Below are 18,752 nucleotides of genomic sequence, written 5' to 3'. Positions count from 1 at the left end.
GGTGCTAATGATGACAATGTGGGTGAGGATAAGGGTTTGGCTGCTGATGATGACAATGGTGGTGGGAGTGAGGATAATGATGATGAAGACAAGATAGAAAACCTTGAGGAATTTTTGAAGGGATATGAAGAAGAGTATGCAAGTAGTGAAGATAGTGACCCTGAAGACCCATCTTACAAATTTGATGTTGACAGTGGGCAAGAAACTGAAGAGCTTGACAGTGGGGCTTCAAATATTGATGATGCAAGTGATGAAAAATTTGTGAGGAACAGGAAAACTACATAAGTGTCAAGGAAGGGATGAAAGAGTGGGATTATAGTGAATCAGACTTTGATTCAGATGAGTTGAGGTCAATTGGGAGCTCAAGTGAAGATGAAAATAACAAGATTGGATATGTTGGTCCCCCAGTATTAACAAAGAAAAGAAGGAGACATGTTATTGGTGTCACAAAAAAAGATAGGAAATGAAAGATAAAATGGGAAGTTAGGCAGACCTTTGTGAACATGGATGAGTTCAGATCAATGGTGAGGGAGTATGGCATCAAAGAAAAGAGGGTTGTCAAGTTTGGTGCTAATGACATAAATAGGTGTCATGTTAAGTGTGAATTAGGCTGCCTTTTTTATATTTGGGTGAGAAGGAAGGCGGATAGTGACACTGTAGAGATAAGGACATTGCTCAATGATCACCTGTACACTAAACCCTATAAGAACAAGTTAGCAAGTGTGAAGTACCTTGCTGAACAGTATGGTGAGAGGATAAGAAAAAACCCCACATGGAAAGTTAAATAGATGATAGAATGTATCAGGAAAGAGATGGAGATTGAAATTTCATGGATCAAGGCAATGAGGCTTAGAAAAATGGCATTTGAAGGTGTTCATGAGTCCGTGAAACAACATTTCTCCAGAGTTTGGGATGTTGGTCATGAATTAATGAAGATAAATCCAAATAATATTGTGAAGATTGTAGGGACAAGGGTCAATGATGGTGATGTTAATAGGTTTCAAAGAATGTATGTTTGCTACACTGCATTGAAGAGTGGATGGAAAGCAGGTTGCAGGCCAGTGGTTGGACTAGATGGGTGCTTTCTGAAGACTGTTTGTGGTGGGCAGCTTCTGAGTGTTGTTGGTAGGGATAGCAATAATCAGATGTATCCTTTCTGTCATGCAGTGGTGGAGACTAAGTCCACTGATAGTTAGAGATGGGTTGTGGACTTAATGAAGGCTAACTTGAAGCTTGAAAATGGAACTGACTTCACAATTATCAATGATCAACAAAAGGTGTGTTCATTATTATTTTGCTTGCTTATACTTATAGTTTGGTAAAGACTATTTTGGAACATATATTTTGCTTATACATATATAGGGGCTTATATATATTGAAGTTGTTAAAGGGGAGGAGTACTGGGAGGATACATAGTATGAACCTCTTTTGTCACCTGAAATTCCCAAGAAATTAAGAGGAAGACCAAAAAAAATGAGAAGAAGAGAGGAATGGGAGAGTAACAGTGGCAAGAAAGGGAAGAATATTGTAAATGATGTCCCCAAGTTCAGAGATTTAGTAGTGGGATGATACAACATTGTAGCATATGCAGGCAGACAGGCCATAGAAAAAATAAATGTCCAGGAAAAGTAGTTGAGAATGCTGAGAATGGAGAAACTGGTGGAATAGCAGCAATTGTTGGTAATAACAGTGGTGAGCAAGATGGGAATGAAGGGGGTCAAACTGGTGGAAGGGCTGCAACTGTTGGTAATAAGAAAGGTGAAAGGGGTGGTGAGAAATCAAGTGGTGTTAAAGTTTTTACTAGGAACAAGTTGAGTTTAAGAAGAACTCAAACTGTTGGTACAAAGAATGTGGCACCAAGAATGAAGTTGCCAATTAGGAGGCCACAATCAGTTAACCAAGTTCCAGAGACCATCCCAACGTAGGCATCACAGACTACTACAGAGGTCACTCAAACTCCACCTCCACCTGCAGAATCTCAGAGTGACCTCTATATGGATAATCAGGTTCTCAATGCACTTTCCTTCATGTCTAACATGTTTCAATCTTTCCTCATGTTTTGATGGTAATATCATTTTTTTTTTCAGGTTCTCAATAAAAGTGAAAGTTCTCAGACTGAAAGTGAGGAAGCTGAGACTGAAAGTGATTCAGATTTGGATGTACCTCCTCCTAGAAGAAGTGAAAGATTGAAAGAAGTGGTCTTGACGAGGAACAAGTTTAATACCTCTAACTGCACCCCTGAAAATCTAGTCATTTTGGATGATTAGTTATAAGTATTATAATTTCATTTTCTTGAGACTTGTTATGTAGCAGTAACCTGGTTATTTTAACTTGTGGTACTTATTTTGGTACTTATTTTGATGGTACTCTGATGTTGGAAACTATTTTGCTAATTAATTCAATGTTGGTATTTGCTTTGCTATTTTTTATGAGATTTGTTTTGCTTATTTAACTGAAAAATCTTGCGTTCTCATAACATTATTTATTCCAATGGTTACATACCATAATTCATGGTGGATACTTCCTTTGTCCAGTGTTCAACTCCCTGCTAACAACTAAAACTACAATGATAGCAAACATACAAACTACCACAGTGCATAATAACAAATTTTGGGTTTGCTTTTGCTTCTTTATCATTTTCTTCTTTTTCTTCATTTTATACAATTTTTCCTCCAGCTTTAACAGATTTTGTTCAAGCATCACATTCCTCTGAGTTAGTTCACAAAGCAAATTCCTTGCCCGTCCAGACATCTCATCATCGATCCACATGAAAAAATTACAGCTTCTCTCATCCTAAAATAACAATAAATTCATTTTTAAATCTTAATTAACAGTTAAACTACAATAAATCTACGAACATAATATACCTTGTTCTTCTGACAACTCCAGAAACGTCTTCCTGGGTTCTTGTTTGTCCATAACGTTCGTATAAGAGCATTCAAGCCACAATCACAGATGACCCTATTAACAGACGACGAGTTAGACATATTTGACATGGGGGTTTATGTTTTAGGTCGTTGAGGATGTTAAATAAAGAAGGAATTAGATACTTATCTTCAAATGAGGGAGAAATCAAGAAGAGTGATGATGAACCCTAATGTGTATATCTGTAGGTATATAAACAAAAATTTGGTCAAACTAGCCATTTTTTCAAACTCGCCATGTCATCTTGCCACATCATCAACTCCTTAGGGTTTTTAAAAAAAGATAACGGACTGATATATAATTACATTTCAGTAGCTTTAAATGAGTCCCCGTGGAGAACGGGGAGCTACTTGAGAGAATTGAGCGAAATGGGTGGCCACTTTGATATAAAATCCAAAAAAAAATTATAAAATTTGTTATTATATTTCTGGCCTCTACACTGTGCTCCAGAGTTTTTTGAAGGAAGAAAAGAAGAGAAGAGAAAGGGAGAGAAAAGAAGAGGAGAGATTGAACAAAAGAAATTGCTTCTCCTGCGTGCTCCTGAGTTTCAAAGAACCCAAAAGAAATAAAATCATTCTTGTACTCCAGAGTTCAGAAAGAAAAGAAAATAAAATTACATAATTACTACCATTGCCCTTATAAACATACACCCATAATATAAGATTCCATTTGTACGGGATTTGCATTTCATGAGATTGTTAAACCACAAAGGTACATCAGATGACAGTAAAGACCAGTGCAACTTCAACTTTTTCAACTGCAAAACACCAAAAATACATCAAGTTGGCAGTTGTTACGTCTGGAACAACTTCGTCGGATACATAACCATACGCACTAAAGAATGGATATAATAAACACTTAACTAACAGAACGTTTTTGCCTATGCCAACAGAAATAAAGCTAAAATTGAAATGGAACCCAACACTGGGGTGACATTTGATGATGTAGCTGGAGTTAAAGAAGCAAAGCAAGATTTACAAGAAACTGTCGAGTTCCTTAAAATTCCAGAAAAATTTGCTGCAATTGGTGCAAAAATTCCGAAAGTAGTAGTTTTAGTTGGGCCACCAGGGACTGGCAAAACATTGCTGGCGAGAGCCATAGCTGGAGAAGCAAGAGTGCCACAGACAGGTTGGTTGTCTTTTTCCAACTTACTTCATTGGAGATGTAGTATATCTAGGAAATTTCTTATTCTTAGTCAAAGATGTGCCTCTGGCTCTTATCGCTATGCCTAAAATTAGATTCTTAGGTTTTTAATCGAGTTTCAATTTTGCAGGACATTAACCCCAGGCCATGACCCAGTGCAAAAGGTCACCTTAATCCCTCGATGCCAGGCTCGTGGTCTGACATGGTTCATACCTAAATCTTCTCTAGAAGGACAAATTAGAGTAATCTTCGTCGAATCAATGTTGCCCAGAAGCATCAAGTTGGTTCCCTTTCTTGCTTATTAGCAACTGCAGAAATCAATTCAGTTTTGTTGTTGCTATCAAGAAATCAAATTTAGGTAAACAAGAACTTGTGAAATATGCGAGAATGGATGCTCAAAAAGTAGTGAAGAAAGTTCAGAGCACTGTCCTTCATCTGCAATAATTCTTTTTCCCACAACAGGCAAGCTTAATCTGTAAAATCCTGAAGAAAAATGCCATTTTAATCTGAAAACAATCAGGTTTTGCAACAATAGATTATGTACAATTTGGAACCTGAAAATGTGAAATAATATGCATAACAATTCTAGTCTAGCTGAGAATTACACTACTCTGTCACCACCCTCAATTCACATTTGAAACAGATACTAGTATATATATTTAATAGTTGAAAATTAGCTAAAGATGTACATGCTCCACATCACGCAGGGGTCATAAACAAAAATCCAAAATTGAGATGAACTGATCTAAACAAAATTAAATTGCAAAAACTAGAAAAATAATAGAGAAACTCTATCGCAATATTGAGCACTACCATTTGAAAATCCAAATTCCTAGGAAATATGTAAAGTACGACAAATCCAATCCTAAAAATGGAGCCTACATTTCAAAATCCAATAATTATTGATACCATAACTTCTATGGTCCTGGCATGAAAAAGAAAATAAAATGAAATTCTAAAAAGGCAGGAACAACAAACTTAAGCCTTTTTCTTTATCTATTCGTCCAGGACTATTTTCTGCATTTGAAGGGGACGGCCAAATATCGCCCTTGCATTTTCAGGATGCTTCACGAGGAATAAGTAAGCTTCACAAATTTCATTTGAATGCAATGCGATAACTTTTAACTCATTATATATTTCATGTTCAGCGCTATCTTCCATCTGCAACAACGTTATCTTCAAATCTATCTCTTGCTCCGTGATACACTACTTCAGGAGTTTCTTTTTCCAACTTTTTCCTCACTTCTTCATACATTAAATCATGATCTTCATCTAATAAGAAGTTGTGCAAGATACAACATGCAAGAAATATGTCAGACTGTGTTTGACATGAATAGAATGGCTCAGTTAATGTCAGACTGTATTTTCCTCAATGATACATGCCAATGATTAAACAATTCTCTTAAATTCTGAGGTCCAGAACTTGAGTACTCTTTTAAGTGATATTGAACACCTCTAAACGGTGCAATTAGTCCATTTTTGTGCGGGAGGCCTCCATTAACTAAATAATATTTACCTGTAAATAAGAAAAAATTGTTATATTCAACTAGAGAAGTATAAAACAAGACTTACTAATATTATGAAATACTGCTGGTAGGTATGATCAATTTATCTTCTCTGATAGGTGCGTCTTTAACTACCCTCGCATCCGATGCAGTTCCTTCCCAACCACTCAAAACATATGTGAATTTTAAATCAAAAGTGCATGCAGCTAATACATTAATCTTTGGGTATCCCTTGCGACCATGATATTTTGGAACATATTTATTCGGCACTCTAACACGAAATGTGTTCCATCAATAGCTCCAACACAATCCTAAAATATATCAGCAACACTAAAATTAAATTAATTATGCTTAAGTATATATTTGAATGTAAATAGCAAATATATGAGTTATATTTACCTTAAAATACGTGAAAAAAATCTTTTTTCTTCTCAATCTCTTTTGCATTTTGTGTCCATTAGGTTGATGAAGAAAACGATCCTTGTTAGGTCACACACACTGTAGAAGGGGGTTGAATACAATATTTACTACAATCAAATCGAATATAAGAACTCAAGTAACAGAAAATAGATTTTATTCAACACAATAAACTCTTTACAATATGAAACTGTCCTCTCTCGGTGATGAACAATTTATCACGAGAGCTGCTAGGGTTATAAAGAATAATAACTTTGATAATGATAACACTTATAGTGTAAACCCTATGCATGTGTTTATATACTACACAGTTACAAGATAATGTTCTAATTGATATGGAATATAATTCTGCTTCCTAAAATATATCAACTAGTTATCTTTTCTTCCAAGTATTCTATTCTTCATAGAATTCTTTCTTCATGCTTATTTCTTCTTGCGTTTTAGTCTCGATCTTCTTTCCTTTCAATAAGCCACCTGCCTTATCTGAAAGTCATCTTAAGTCCTTATATTATCTCCTGATAAATATCTTCTGATAACTTAAGTTCTGATAACTTAAGTTATGTCTTCAGTATAAGTGTTGATTTCCAGTTAAGTACTGATTTGTCATGTTAAGTAAGATCTGAAAACTAAACACAAATCATATTACAAATGACATTATCAAATATATCTAACAATCTCCCCCAACTTGTAAATTAGCATAATATACAAGTTCAACAGATATTTGATGATGTCAAAAATATTAAGTACAAATGCATGAGAATTTGACTAGATAACTACAACTTACAGTCCTTTCAGCTTTACCATCTTTAACTTCTGATAACAGCTTCAGTCTATATACACTTCAGAATTTAAGCAGTTGTAGATCTTTGACTTGGCTTCAATTTCTGATCTCTTTGATGTCAGGAGTTGTTCTGAGATAGTTCTTCAACAAACATCTCTCAGCATATTCAAGTTCATTGACCATCCTCCTTTTAGCATTTATCATTTAGCTATATCTTCACCAGTTTAAAAAATAGCTGCTCTGAGATCATTTATCTTAGCTTTTCTTATCTCTTGATCTAGTCTGATCAGATATGCCTTGTCAGACTCTAAATTGAATTCCACAGCCTTATAACCCAGAAAAGTAGTTATGATCTTAGCAGAGTTAGGCTTCATTTCGACAATATCACCTTTGTGACCTCTGTACTTGGGACAATATGTGTTGTCAGACTTAACAGAATAAAGCTTCTTCTGTCTTTGAATTTATGACTTTAAATAACCTGCAGCACTATCTGTTAATCTGTCTTTCACTTGAAGTAGGAATAGAACATGTTCCAGTTCCTCAAAATACTTCAGTGGTATAACATTCTGCCTAATATGGTATACCCTTCCATCTGTCATAAAATATAACAAGATATGTTCTTTCAAAAAGGTATAGTAAACCATTTGTACAGATTCAAGTCGATTCAATCTTTCAGGAGTTGCTCCAACACCTGGTTCACTTAAGGAAGTTGGATCATTGGTAGTGTTATGTACTCTTCTTTCATCAGAACTACCCAATCCAGATTTATCTCTTGCTTCCTTTCCTGTAACAACTTTTGCTTCAAAACCACTTGTTGCAGTCTTCAAAGGTTGAGTCTGTTTAGCTTTGGTGAATCCTGGTAGGAGTATCTTTGAAGGTTTAACATGAGCAATGTCAGAGGTTTCCTTTTCCTTAACTTCTGATATCAAGCCAACTTGAGCTATGTCAGAGGTTGCTTGCTTCACTGTCATATCAGAACTTACTACATCTTGACTCTGAACAACATGAGCCATGTCAGAGGTTGTTTGAAAAATCTTCTTTTACATCAGAGTAAGACTAGCATCTTCTTCATCATCAGTTATTTCTTCATCCATGATTGGCATATAAACCTTTACAGGTTCATCAACTTTTTCTTTGCCCTTGGACCTTGGATCAATTTCCACTTGTAATTTGGCTTTGGTTGCCTCAGAATTTGTTGTTTCCTTTATCACAATACCCTTATGCTTTGGAAATTTCTTTTCAACAACAGAAGCTTTAGATTTTTTCTTGACACCTTCTGCTTTAAGTCTAGATTCTTCTTTCTTTAGACTCTCAAAGTCCATTCCTGAATTTTCTTTAAGAAATAACTCCTTTGAAATTTCTTCATCAAGTTCCAAATATTCACCAGAACTTATCTTTTTACCAGTATTAGAACTTATCTTCTCCCAGTATCAGAACTTGTACCTTGACTTGTAATTCTAGCTTTACTTGATGAAAATCCTTTGTCTTGACCTTGACCTCTACCCTTGTTAGAGTTTCCCTGATCATCATTTTCATCATCCTTTCCCTTCAGTATCTGAATAGATTTGCATTTGGACTTAATCACTTTCTCCCCCTTTTTGGCATCAGCAGGTAAAAAAAGAGAGACAAGCAATTCCACTGAGGATTGGATCTCATTGAGTTGATTTTGGTGAGAAGCTTGATTCTTTAGAATTTCATTAATCTGAGTTTGTTGCTTCTCCTGAGTTTTCTCAATATAGGCAATTATGTCAAAGGCTGGCTTGAAAAATCTGTTTTTTTGAAGTTTCACATTCATATCTTGCTGGATCAAAGTTTCTTGAATTTTATTCACCTTGGCATGAGTTGTCGAGTGTTGACCTTGAAGGTGCCTAGTACTCAATGCAGTAACTCTCAGTTGTGCCTTGAAATCATCATTTATCAACATTTCATCAGCTTTTGCCAGATGCTCAGCAAGAATCTTTTCAGAAGGAACAAAACTAACTGTGTTCCATTCCTTAATCCACTCATTTCCTCTAGGAGTTTCATTCCAAGGTACCGGTGCTTCCTTAACAAACTTCTTGATTAGATCAGCTTTATTAACTGTTTGTTGAGGTGCATGTCCTGATGGACCAGCTGCATCAGCATCTAAATTAGCAGCAGCTTCACCAGTAGTTTTTTCATTGGCAGCATCAGAACTTGCAGATCCTGCAGTATCAGCATCCTCTGATAAAATAGCAATATGTGAGGCTATAGAGGCTTCAACATCATCCTCTAAATTTTGATCTGCAGCTAGGTTCCGATCAACATCCAAAATTGATGTTGTTGGTGGAGTGAGTTGAATTGGTGGAGCTTTCAAGTACAAAATCTCAGGCACAATCAAATTATGAATATCAATTTCAACACTTGTACCTGGTTCTTCACTATGTACTGGATCAACTATAGGTGACATAGGAAGTGTAGGTATTCTGTCTTGAGCAGTTTCAGGTTGTGTAGAAGGAAGTGATTCAATAACAATTGGTTCTGTTGAGATCAGAGATTACTGACCCCCTTCCTTAGCTGCTTCCACTACATCCTCTGAATCTGACTCAACTATGTCCCTGCGAGCTCTCTGTTTCTTTAATTTCTTCAAAGGTGGAGACACTGTAGGAGCTCTATCATCAGAATTTAACTTTCTAAGCCTTTTGAGGGGCCTAGAACTCCCAGTTACAGTATCTTTCTGAGAAGAAACCTTCTCAGCTTCTAAAACAACAGGTTCTGATATTGGAACCTGTTCCTCAGTATCTGATTCATCTCTCAGAATCATTCTCCTCCTCTTCTATTGAGACTGAGGCACAGCCTTTGTCCTCTTTGGTTTAGAAGATGAAGCCTTCACAGTATGTGCTGAAGGTTGAGGTTGAGAAGTTTGAGGTGTTTGTGTAGAGGTGGTAGGTGTTGATGGATGAGGTTCGGATTGTTGTACATCAGGATATAGTTCAGTGTATTTAACTGGATCATAGGTTATTAAGGCTTGTTTGACAGATAAAGGAACTAGGAGGGGTTTTAACACAACCTTCTTATTATCAGTAGATAATAAGTCATTAAAAATTCTTTTAGCTGGTCTGAATGATAGAATTAATTCACTAGCTGATTGGGGCTTATCATCACAACAAAAACTATAGATAAGCTGACAGAATCTAGCAAAGTAAACAGTATTTCTGTCTTCTCTCATTCTGTCCCCAATGAAACCTAAGACAACACTTGCATAATCAAAATCAGTTTGGTTAATGAGAGCATACCCGATTTGTTGGCTGAATATGGGGATTGCATCAAAATTAGAACATTTGTTTGCAAAAGCCTTGGTTATGCAGTCAAAGAAGAAACTCCATTCCCTCCTTATGTAAGATCTCTTCAACTGACCCAGCTTTGCCAATGTCCTCTCATACCCCAGACTGTCCATCATGTTTTGAAGAAATGGCTCCTCAACAGTAGAATAAACACAGTTCTCAGGCAGCTGCAGTGCTTGTCGAACTGTAGCCAATGTAACGACATGCTCATCCTCCCCTGATGAAAAAATTATACTTGGGGACCCTTGAGCACCACCATCATCATATACTCCGCTTCTCCAGAACTCCAGCACTTGAGTACCAGAGACTGCATCAGGTTCGGTCAGAGCGTACCCAATATCAGAACTAGCAAGAAAGTCCTGAATGAAGTGAAGTTCTGATGGGGCTTCTAACTTGCTAAGAATAGCGGAGAAGTTATTAGGAATAAACTTAGCTCCATCAAAAATTACGTCTTTTGGTGCCATCTCTGTAAGAAATTAAGTGAGTAAGAGAATGTTTGCAAAGTGTTTGTGAAAAGTCCTGAGAGAAAAACAACTTCAGAAAATAAGAGAGAGAGAGAGAGAGAGAGAGAGAAAGTAAAAGAGATTTAAAATAGAAAAGTAAATAAAAGATTAGAAAATCTTTTATCTCTCATATATATACTCTCTCTACTCAACAGCTGTATTTTTTTTTGAAGCATGTGATACACTTTACACCTGGCACTATGTGAACAGTCAATAAACGGTTAGAGCAGGAGTTAATGGACACATAAAATAAGCAATAATTACCGTGCACATGCAGTTTTTCAGGATATACAAGTTAACCACTAACCCATAATGATTATGACCGCTTTATCTCACATAAACCAATATTCTGTAAAAATATTATCGTTCAAGTAATGACCAAAAATAAACCAAGTAAATAAATACTGCCACGTCAGCATCAGAACTTGATTATTATCAGGATTTAAAAGTCATCAGAATATGGCTCCTTAACTCGAAAAGTGAATGTTTATTCCTATAATTCTTCACACAAATACTGATATGGTTTCATCAGAACTTAATCATCAGAACTTCCATCAGAAATTGTCCTCAAAATTTATGCAATCTGACACATAAACTGTTCATCTAAAACAACATTTATCACCACAGTAATTTTCATCATTCATATGGAGTGTATGTGTGTGCATTAAGCTAAATATCAGACAAAGAGTAAAGTCTGATTCACTTCAGTACATCTTAGAAATAAGGCATAACTAAGAACTTTGCTCAAAATCTGTCATTATTCTGAAGTCTACTATTGAATGAGTTCATGTATGAGTCCACCTCAACTGTTTTGTGCTCATTTTATGCATCTTTTGAAATTCCATTTTACAGTGGCTTCTCAGTGTAAGTGAGTCGCGACTGCTTATCAGAATTTATGTTGTTATCAGAGTATTTCTCAAGTAATCATAGAGTGTGAAAAGTCACCAAGAAAATTTTATTTTGATTTTCTAATGCATATTACTTAATACCAGTAATGCACTTGGGTCTTCCCTTCCACATTTTTACTCTGGATCTCAAATGAGTACCTGATATTTATTTCTTTTCTTTTCTTTTTCTTTTGATAAGTGAGGCTTACCAGCACTTAGTACATCCATCAGATTTACTAACATCAGAACTTAACAGATAAGAAGCACTATTCTAGTTTTTGACTTAGTAATAAGATACACAAATTAAACTTAACTAAGCTCAATATCAGAATTTGCTTGTGTTAAAAGATTTCCGCATAAACAATTACTTCATACATGGGATCTTCAGTATATTAAAGACTACTAGGTCAACATCTAGCACAGCTATCCTCATTGAATTGAATAGTCACAGAAACATTCATATCACTATCAGAGTTTAGAAATTCACATCAGACAATAATTAGCACTTAAGGAAATTTCAATTTAAGCACATAATACACAAAGATAGTAATATTTTTAAATACTGATAATAAAATCTGATGTATCAGAACATAAACTAAGCAGATTTAGAGAAAGAACCTGAAACCATTCCAAGTTTATTTACCAATCTTGTAAAGGTAGCTTCACACAGTGATTTTGTGAAGATAATTGCTAGTTGTTGATCTGTTGGAATAAAATGCAATTCCACTGTACCTTCATCCACATGTTCCCTTATGAAGTGGTACCTAATGCTGATGTGCTTTGTCATTGAGTGTTGAACTAGATTACCTGTCATAGCAATAGCACTTTGATTATCACGGTAAATAGGGATTTTAGAAAATTCTAACCCCTAATCCAGTAACTGATTCTTCATCCAAAGAATCTGTGCACAATAGCTTCCTGCAGCAATGTATTCTGCTTCTGCAGTTGTTGTGGAAATTGACTTCTGTTTCTTGCTAAACCAAGAAACCAATTTGCCTCCAAGAAATTGGCAGCTTCTGCTTGTGCTTTCCCTGTCAATTTTGCATCCTGCAAAATCTGCATCTGAGTAACCTATTAGCTTAAAGTCTGATTCTCTAGGATACCACAATCCCAGATCAGTTGTACCCTTAAGGTACTTGAAAATTCTTTTCACATCTGTTAAGTGAGGTTCTCTTGGATCTGCTTGAAATCTTGCACAAAGACAGGTAACATACATGATATCAGGTCTACTTGCAGTTAGATAGAGTAGAGAGCCAATCATACCTCTGTAATCAGTAATATCTACTGATTTACCAGTATCCTTATCCAACTTTGTTGCAGTGGCCATAGGAGTGGATGCACTTGAACAATCTTGCATTCCAAACTTTTTCAACAAATTTCTGGTGTACTTAGATTGACAAATAAAAGTTCCTTCTTCATTCTGATTGACTTGAAGGCCCATAAAATAGTTAAGTTCTCCCATCATACTCATTTGATATCTTGACTGCATCAACTTGGCAAACTTCTTACAAAGCCTGTCATTTGTAGATACAAAAATGATATCATCAACATATATTTGCACCAAAAGTAAGTCATTTCCATGGTTGAGGTAGAACAGTGTTTTGTCAATAGTCCCACTGTTAAATCCACTTTTCAGAAGAAACTGAGCTAAAGTCTCATACCATGCTCTTGGAGCTTGCTTAAGGCCATAAAGTGCTTTATTCCACTTTCTTGCAGATGGAAGGTTATATCTAGAACTGGATGCTCCCCCATGATCCATGCTGTCTCCATCAACATTTTCTGATGCTCCCCCTGAAATTATGCTCTCTGAGTTGGGTCCTTCAAAATTTGAGTTTCCAGAAATATCAGAACATGAGTTTCCAGAATTATCAGAACTTGGCCCATCAGAACTTGAAGAGCCTGTTGTAGGTTCTGATGCTTCTTGAGATGTGGTTGGATCTTCAGTATGCTCCCCCTGCACATGTGCATTTTCCTTTGGCGTAGTCACCACAGTTTCAATAACATCAGAGTTTAATCCATCAGAGTTTGCAGTATCAGGATTTAGGGAATCAGAATTTAAAACTTCATTTTCGAATCTCAGTTGATCATGATCATTGAAATCTTCAAGTCCAGTAATCTTTTTATCATCAAAAGAGACATTGATAGATTCCATGACAAACCTTGTTCTTAAATTGTAGACTCTGAAGGCTTTTGTGGAAAGTGAATATCCAACAAAAATTCCTTCATAAGCTTTTTAGATAAAATTTGGATAGCTGTTCGGGATGAGTCTTAAGAACAAAACACTTGCATCCAAATACATGAAAATACTTCTGATTTGGCTTCTTTTTCTTCACCATCTCATATGGTGTCTTTACATGCTTGTTGATAAGTGTTGCATTCTGAGTAAAACAAGCAGTCTGCACACCTTCAGCCTAAAAGTAGGTTGGCAACTTTGCTTCATCAGGCATAGTTCGTGCAGCTTCAATAAGAGTTCTATTCTTTCTTTCGACAACTCTATTTTGTTGTGGAGTTCCAGGAGCAGAGAATTCCTGCTTGATTCCATGGTCTTTGCAGAACTCTTCCATAATCAAATTCTTGAACTCAGTGCCATTATCACTTCTTATGATTTTAACAGAGTCTTTGACCAATTTATCCAGTTGTTTGACATGATCAATCAAGATAGATGCAGTTTCACTTTTTGTGTGCAAGAAATACACCCATGTGTATCTGGTGAACTCATCCACTATGACCATAGCATATTTCTTCTTTGCAATAGACATGACATTCACTGGACCAAATAGATCAACATGTAGTAGGTGATAAGGCTCAAGAATTGAAGATTCAGTCTTGCTCTTGAATGAAGATTTTCTTTGTTTTGCCTTCTGACATGAATCACAAAGGCCATCAGGAGCAAATACTGTTTTGGCAGTCCTCTCACAAGATCTTTCTTGACTAGTTCATTTATATTGTTGAAATTTAAATGAGAGAGTTTATTGTGCCAATTCCAGCTTTCTTCAATTGATGCTCTACTTAACAGACAGATTGCGGAACCATCAGTACTTGTTGAAAGCTTGGCTTCATAAATGTTACCATGCCTGTATCCTTTCAGAACAACTTTGCCTGTAGATTTGCTTACAACTTTACAGTGTTCTTCAAAGAAATCCACATGAGAACCTCTGTCACATATTTGACTAACACTCAGCAGATTGTGTTTAAGTCCTGAGACTAGAGCTACTTTTTCAATGATGACATTCCCAAGATTGATATTGCCATATCCCAGAGTTTTTCCCATATTGTCATCTCCATAAGAAACACCTAGGTCAGCTTTCTCCACAAAGTCTGATAGCAGGGCTTTATTTCCAGTCATATGTCCTGAACATCTACTGTCCAGAACTAGGATGTTTTTCCTGTTGCCCTGTAATTACAAAGACCACTAATGATTAGTTTTAAGGACCCATACTTGCTTGGATCCTTTGGCCTTATTAAGTTTGTTAACATTTGCAGCGGATTTAGCATCAGAGATTATGTTAACAGTTTTCTTATCAGAATTTGCAAAATCAGACTTTGCATCAGAACTTACACTAGAAGTAATAATGTTAACTTTCTTTACAGAAGATTTTATTTGATAATAATCATAGTACAAACTATGATATTCCTTACAAGTATAAATGGAATGTCATAAACTACAACAATGAAAACAAGGATTTTGTGGCTTATATCTAACAGACTGACTCTTAACTCCTGATTTTGAAGGTAAGGAGTTTATATTCTTATTCTTCCTGTAAAAAGAAGCCAGATGGTTAGAATTTCCACAGTTATGACATGTTTTTCTAGGAGCATTAGGAACAGGCTTATAATTGTTACTTTTGTTCACACCTTCCTTTCCATTCCTATTTTTCCTAGATGGCTTTACCTTATTTACATTCTTGGTCATTAAGCCTAGGTTAACTTCAGTTGGCTTATCCTGTTTAGGTTTGTCAGAAGTTACTTTCTCCTTAACTTCTGATTTCTCAATATCAGACTTTGCAGTTACAAACTTAACAGGATTTACCTTTGGTTTTTGTTTAACAACTATAGGCTCAGTTTCTACAGTTCCCTTACTGTTCTTATCATCTCCATAACCTAAGCCCTCTTTCCAGTTTGCACTACTAAGAATATCCTGAGTTGCTTTACCAGAGTTATTCCAAGTCCTGATAATCTCTCTTTTCTTTTCTAACTCAGTTTTTAGAGATTCATTCATTTTTAGCACTTCATCCCTAACATAAAAGGCATCATCTCTATCTTTCTGAGTTTGAGGGAACATGACTAACTCTTTTTCTAAATAATCATTCCTCCTTTTATAAGCAAGATTTTCAGAAGTTAATCATTCACATGTTAAAGTTTGATCTTTATAACTAATGAACATGGTTTTAAGATATCTTCTCAACTCAGTAATATCATCAGTATGAAAGGCATAAGTAGTTTGAGGTACCTTTAAGTCAGCAGTATCAGAACTGCTATCAATATTTGTCATCAAGGCATAGTTTTCCTCATCCTCAGAATCTCAAGCATCTGACCAGCTTTTCTTCTTTGTGACAAGAGCCTTGCCTTTGTCACTCTTCCCTTTTCTGCAATCAGGAGATATGTGGCCTTTCTCGCCACAATTGTAGCATTTAACATTTGAGTAATCTCATCTGTCAGACTTTCCTCATTTGCCTTCAGATTTTCTGAAACCTTTCTTATCAGAACTTGCACCTTTCCTGGAAAAAAATTTCCTCTCCTGAATATCCTGTATGCAATCTTTGTGATTCCTTTCACCATAAGAGCACACAGCTTCATTATCCCCTCATCAGGGTCCATCTCAGGTATACTTTCAGTTTATGAGTCATCATCACTATCAGAACTTGATGACTCAGTATCAGACTTTGTGATGAGAGCCTTTCCCTTGCCTTTCTTTGAGGCAGCAACTTTGGGACTTTCCTCCTCAGTCATAAAAACAACTGTCCTTGACTTTCTTCCATTCCTCTTTCTTTTTTGTTCCATCTCAAGTTCATGAGTCTTGAGCATCACATAAATTTCATCAAGAGTTGTTTCATCAAGATTATAGTTGTCTCTTATTATTGTGGCTTTCAAATCCCATCTTTCAGGAAGAGCTAACAGGAATTTAAGATTTGAATCTTCAATATCATACTCTTTATCAACTAGTGACAAATCTTTCAAGAGTTTGACAAATCTGTCATATAAATCAGTTAATGACTCATCAGGCTTTGAGTCAAAGTGCTCATACTCTTGAGTGAGTATAGTCTTCATGTTCTTCTTGATTGAATCAGTTCCCTAGCTGACACCTTGTTTCCAAAGCATCCCATATCTCTTTTGCAGTCTTGTATTGAATTACCCTGTTTGACATGACATTATCAATGACACTATGCAGCAAGTGTCTTACCTTTGCATCCTTCGCAATCGATGAGATATCTTCAGCAGTGTAATCACTTTTCTCCTTTGGTACAGACTTTGCTGGCTGACCTGCAACTTCCACAGAGAGTTTGGTTGACATATGTGGTCCTTCATTAATCCTGTCGAAATATTCTGGATCTGTAGCTTCTAGAAACATAGTCATCTTCACTTTCCATATGGAATACTCAGAAGGTTTCAACATAGGAACTCTTATAGTCTCATATCGACTATGGGTTATGGTTTTTGGAGGTTCTTCAGTTTTGGTGGGCTTGGTTGGAGTTTCTTCTTCAGACATGATTGTTTATGGATCTTAAACTGTTTGTGTGTTAAAAGATAGCCCTGATACCACTTGTTAGGTCACACACACTATAGAAGGGGGTTGAATATAGTGTTTACTACAATCAAATCGAATATCAGAACTCAAGTAACAGAAAACAGATTTTATCCAACATAATAAACTCTGTTACAATATGGAACTGCCCTCTCTCAGTGATGAACAAATTATCACGAGAGCTGCTAGGGTTACAATGAATAATAACTTCGATAATGATAACACTTATAGTGTAAACCCTATGCTTGTGTTTATATACTACACAGTTACAAGATAATGTTCTAATTAATATGGAATATAATTCTGCTTCCTAAAATATATCAACTAGTTATCTTTTCTTCCAAGTATTTTATTCTTCATAGAATTTTTTCTTCATGCATATTTCTTTCTGTCTTAGTCTCGATCTTTTTTCCTTTCAATCAGTCGTCTGCCTTATCTGAAAGTCATCTTAGGTCTTGATATTATCTCCAGATAAATATCTTCTGATAACTTAAGTTCTGATAACTTAAGTTATGTCTTCAGTATAAGTGCTGATTTCCAGTTAAGTACTGATTTGTCATGTTAGGTAAGATCTGAAAACTAAACACAAATCATATTACACATGATATTATCAAATATATCTAACAATCCTCAATCGATAATATTGCATCTAAAACTCGGTGTAAAGTTCTGCTTGTGGTCGAAGAAGATCGACGATAAATTAGCAACTTGCTCATCAACCGACATCCGTTGAGTTGGTCGGAGACCTCCATAATTTTCTAATAGACTACATAATTTTATAAAAGTTCCTTTGTTCAAACGAATTGTTTCACGACATTTAGAACGGTTTGAAAGATCATCCATTAACTATTCTCGCACTCTTCGTCTATGTAATCGTAGCTCCCTACTAGACAAATTAATACGCTTCAAACACTCATGTTTACGAGAAATACCAAAACTAGACAAATTAATTGAACGACAGCTTGCTGTTGCATGAGTACCCATTGACGAAGTTGATTTGCTCTTTCAATCAAAAAATGGTACATCTTCACATAAATTAAAATCAATATTACACATAATATAACCTACAATTTAATTACATGATTTTTGTTTTTGCCTTAAACATATTGTTATCATATAACCATATTTTGCTAATAATAACAACAATAACAACAAAAATTACCAAACACACATGCAAATTATCCATAGACATATAATAAGTTTATATGCAAATACATAGTATTATCTCTAACTTTATACAAAAAAAATGAGGAGGAAAACTAACAGAAAAGGTGAGAAATACCTCAAAAGAATGACATGATTAAACAAAGTGAGGAGTGTCAATTTTGATATATATCGATGACTCAAGATACCTTGAACAATTTTCTCTGGGAGACGTGGAATAGAGTTCAGAAAAAGAAAAAGACTTGAAGAACAACACTGGGGAAGTGTTTTAACATGTTAAAAACCCTAATAACCGTAAAGTGTTTCTAGGGGTATTATTGGTATATTAAAATATTAGATAGAGACATGCTTCTGTTCTTTCTCATTCGTCCCATTTTTGGGC

The 18,752-nt window shown here is 35.6% G+C and overlaps 1 protein-coding gene across 1 annotated transcript; it reads right to left on the bottom strand.

The window, feature by feature from the left end:
• Positions 1-2,508: 2,508 nt before the first annotated feature.
• LOC141714213 (uncharacterized) lies at positions 2,509-2,987 on the bottom strand. The gene is made up of 2 exons (XM_074517746.1): positions 2,868-2,987; positions 2,509-2,793 (listed from the first exon to the last, which is right to left on the bottom strand). Exons 1-2 carry the CDS (start codon positions 2,985-2,987, stop codon positions 2,509-2,511), a joined length of 405 nt encoding a protein of 134 aa, XP_074373847.1.
• Between the last annotated feature and the right edge of the window lie 15,765 nt (positions 2,988-18,752).

Source organism: Apium graveolens, chromosome 1, assembly GCF_009905375.1.
Source record: "Apium graveolens cultivar Ventura chromosome 1, ASM990537v1, whole genome shotgun sequence".
Taxonomy (NCBI): domain Eukaryota; kingdom Viridiplantae; phylum Streptophyta; class Magnoliopsida; order Apiales; family Apiaceae; genus Apium; species Apium graveolens.
Note: the sequence above shows the minus strand (reverse complement) of the source record. Positions and strands in the feature narration are given on the sequence as shown.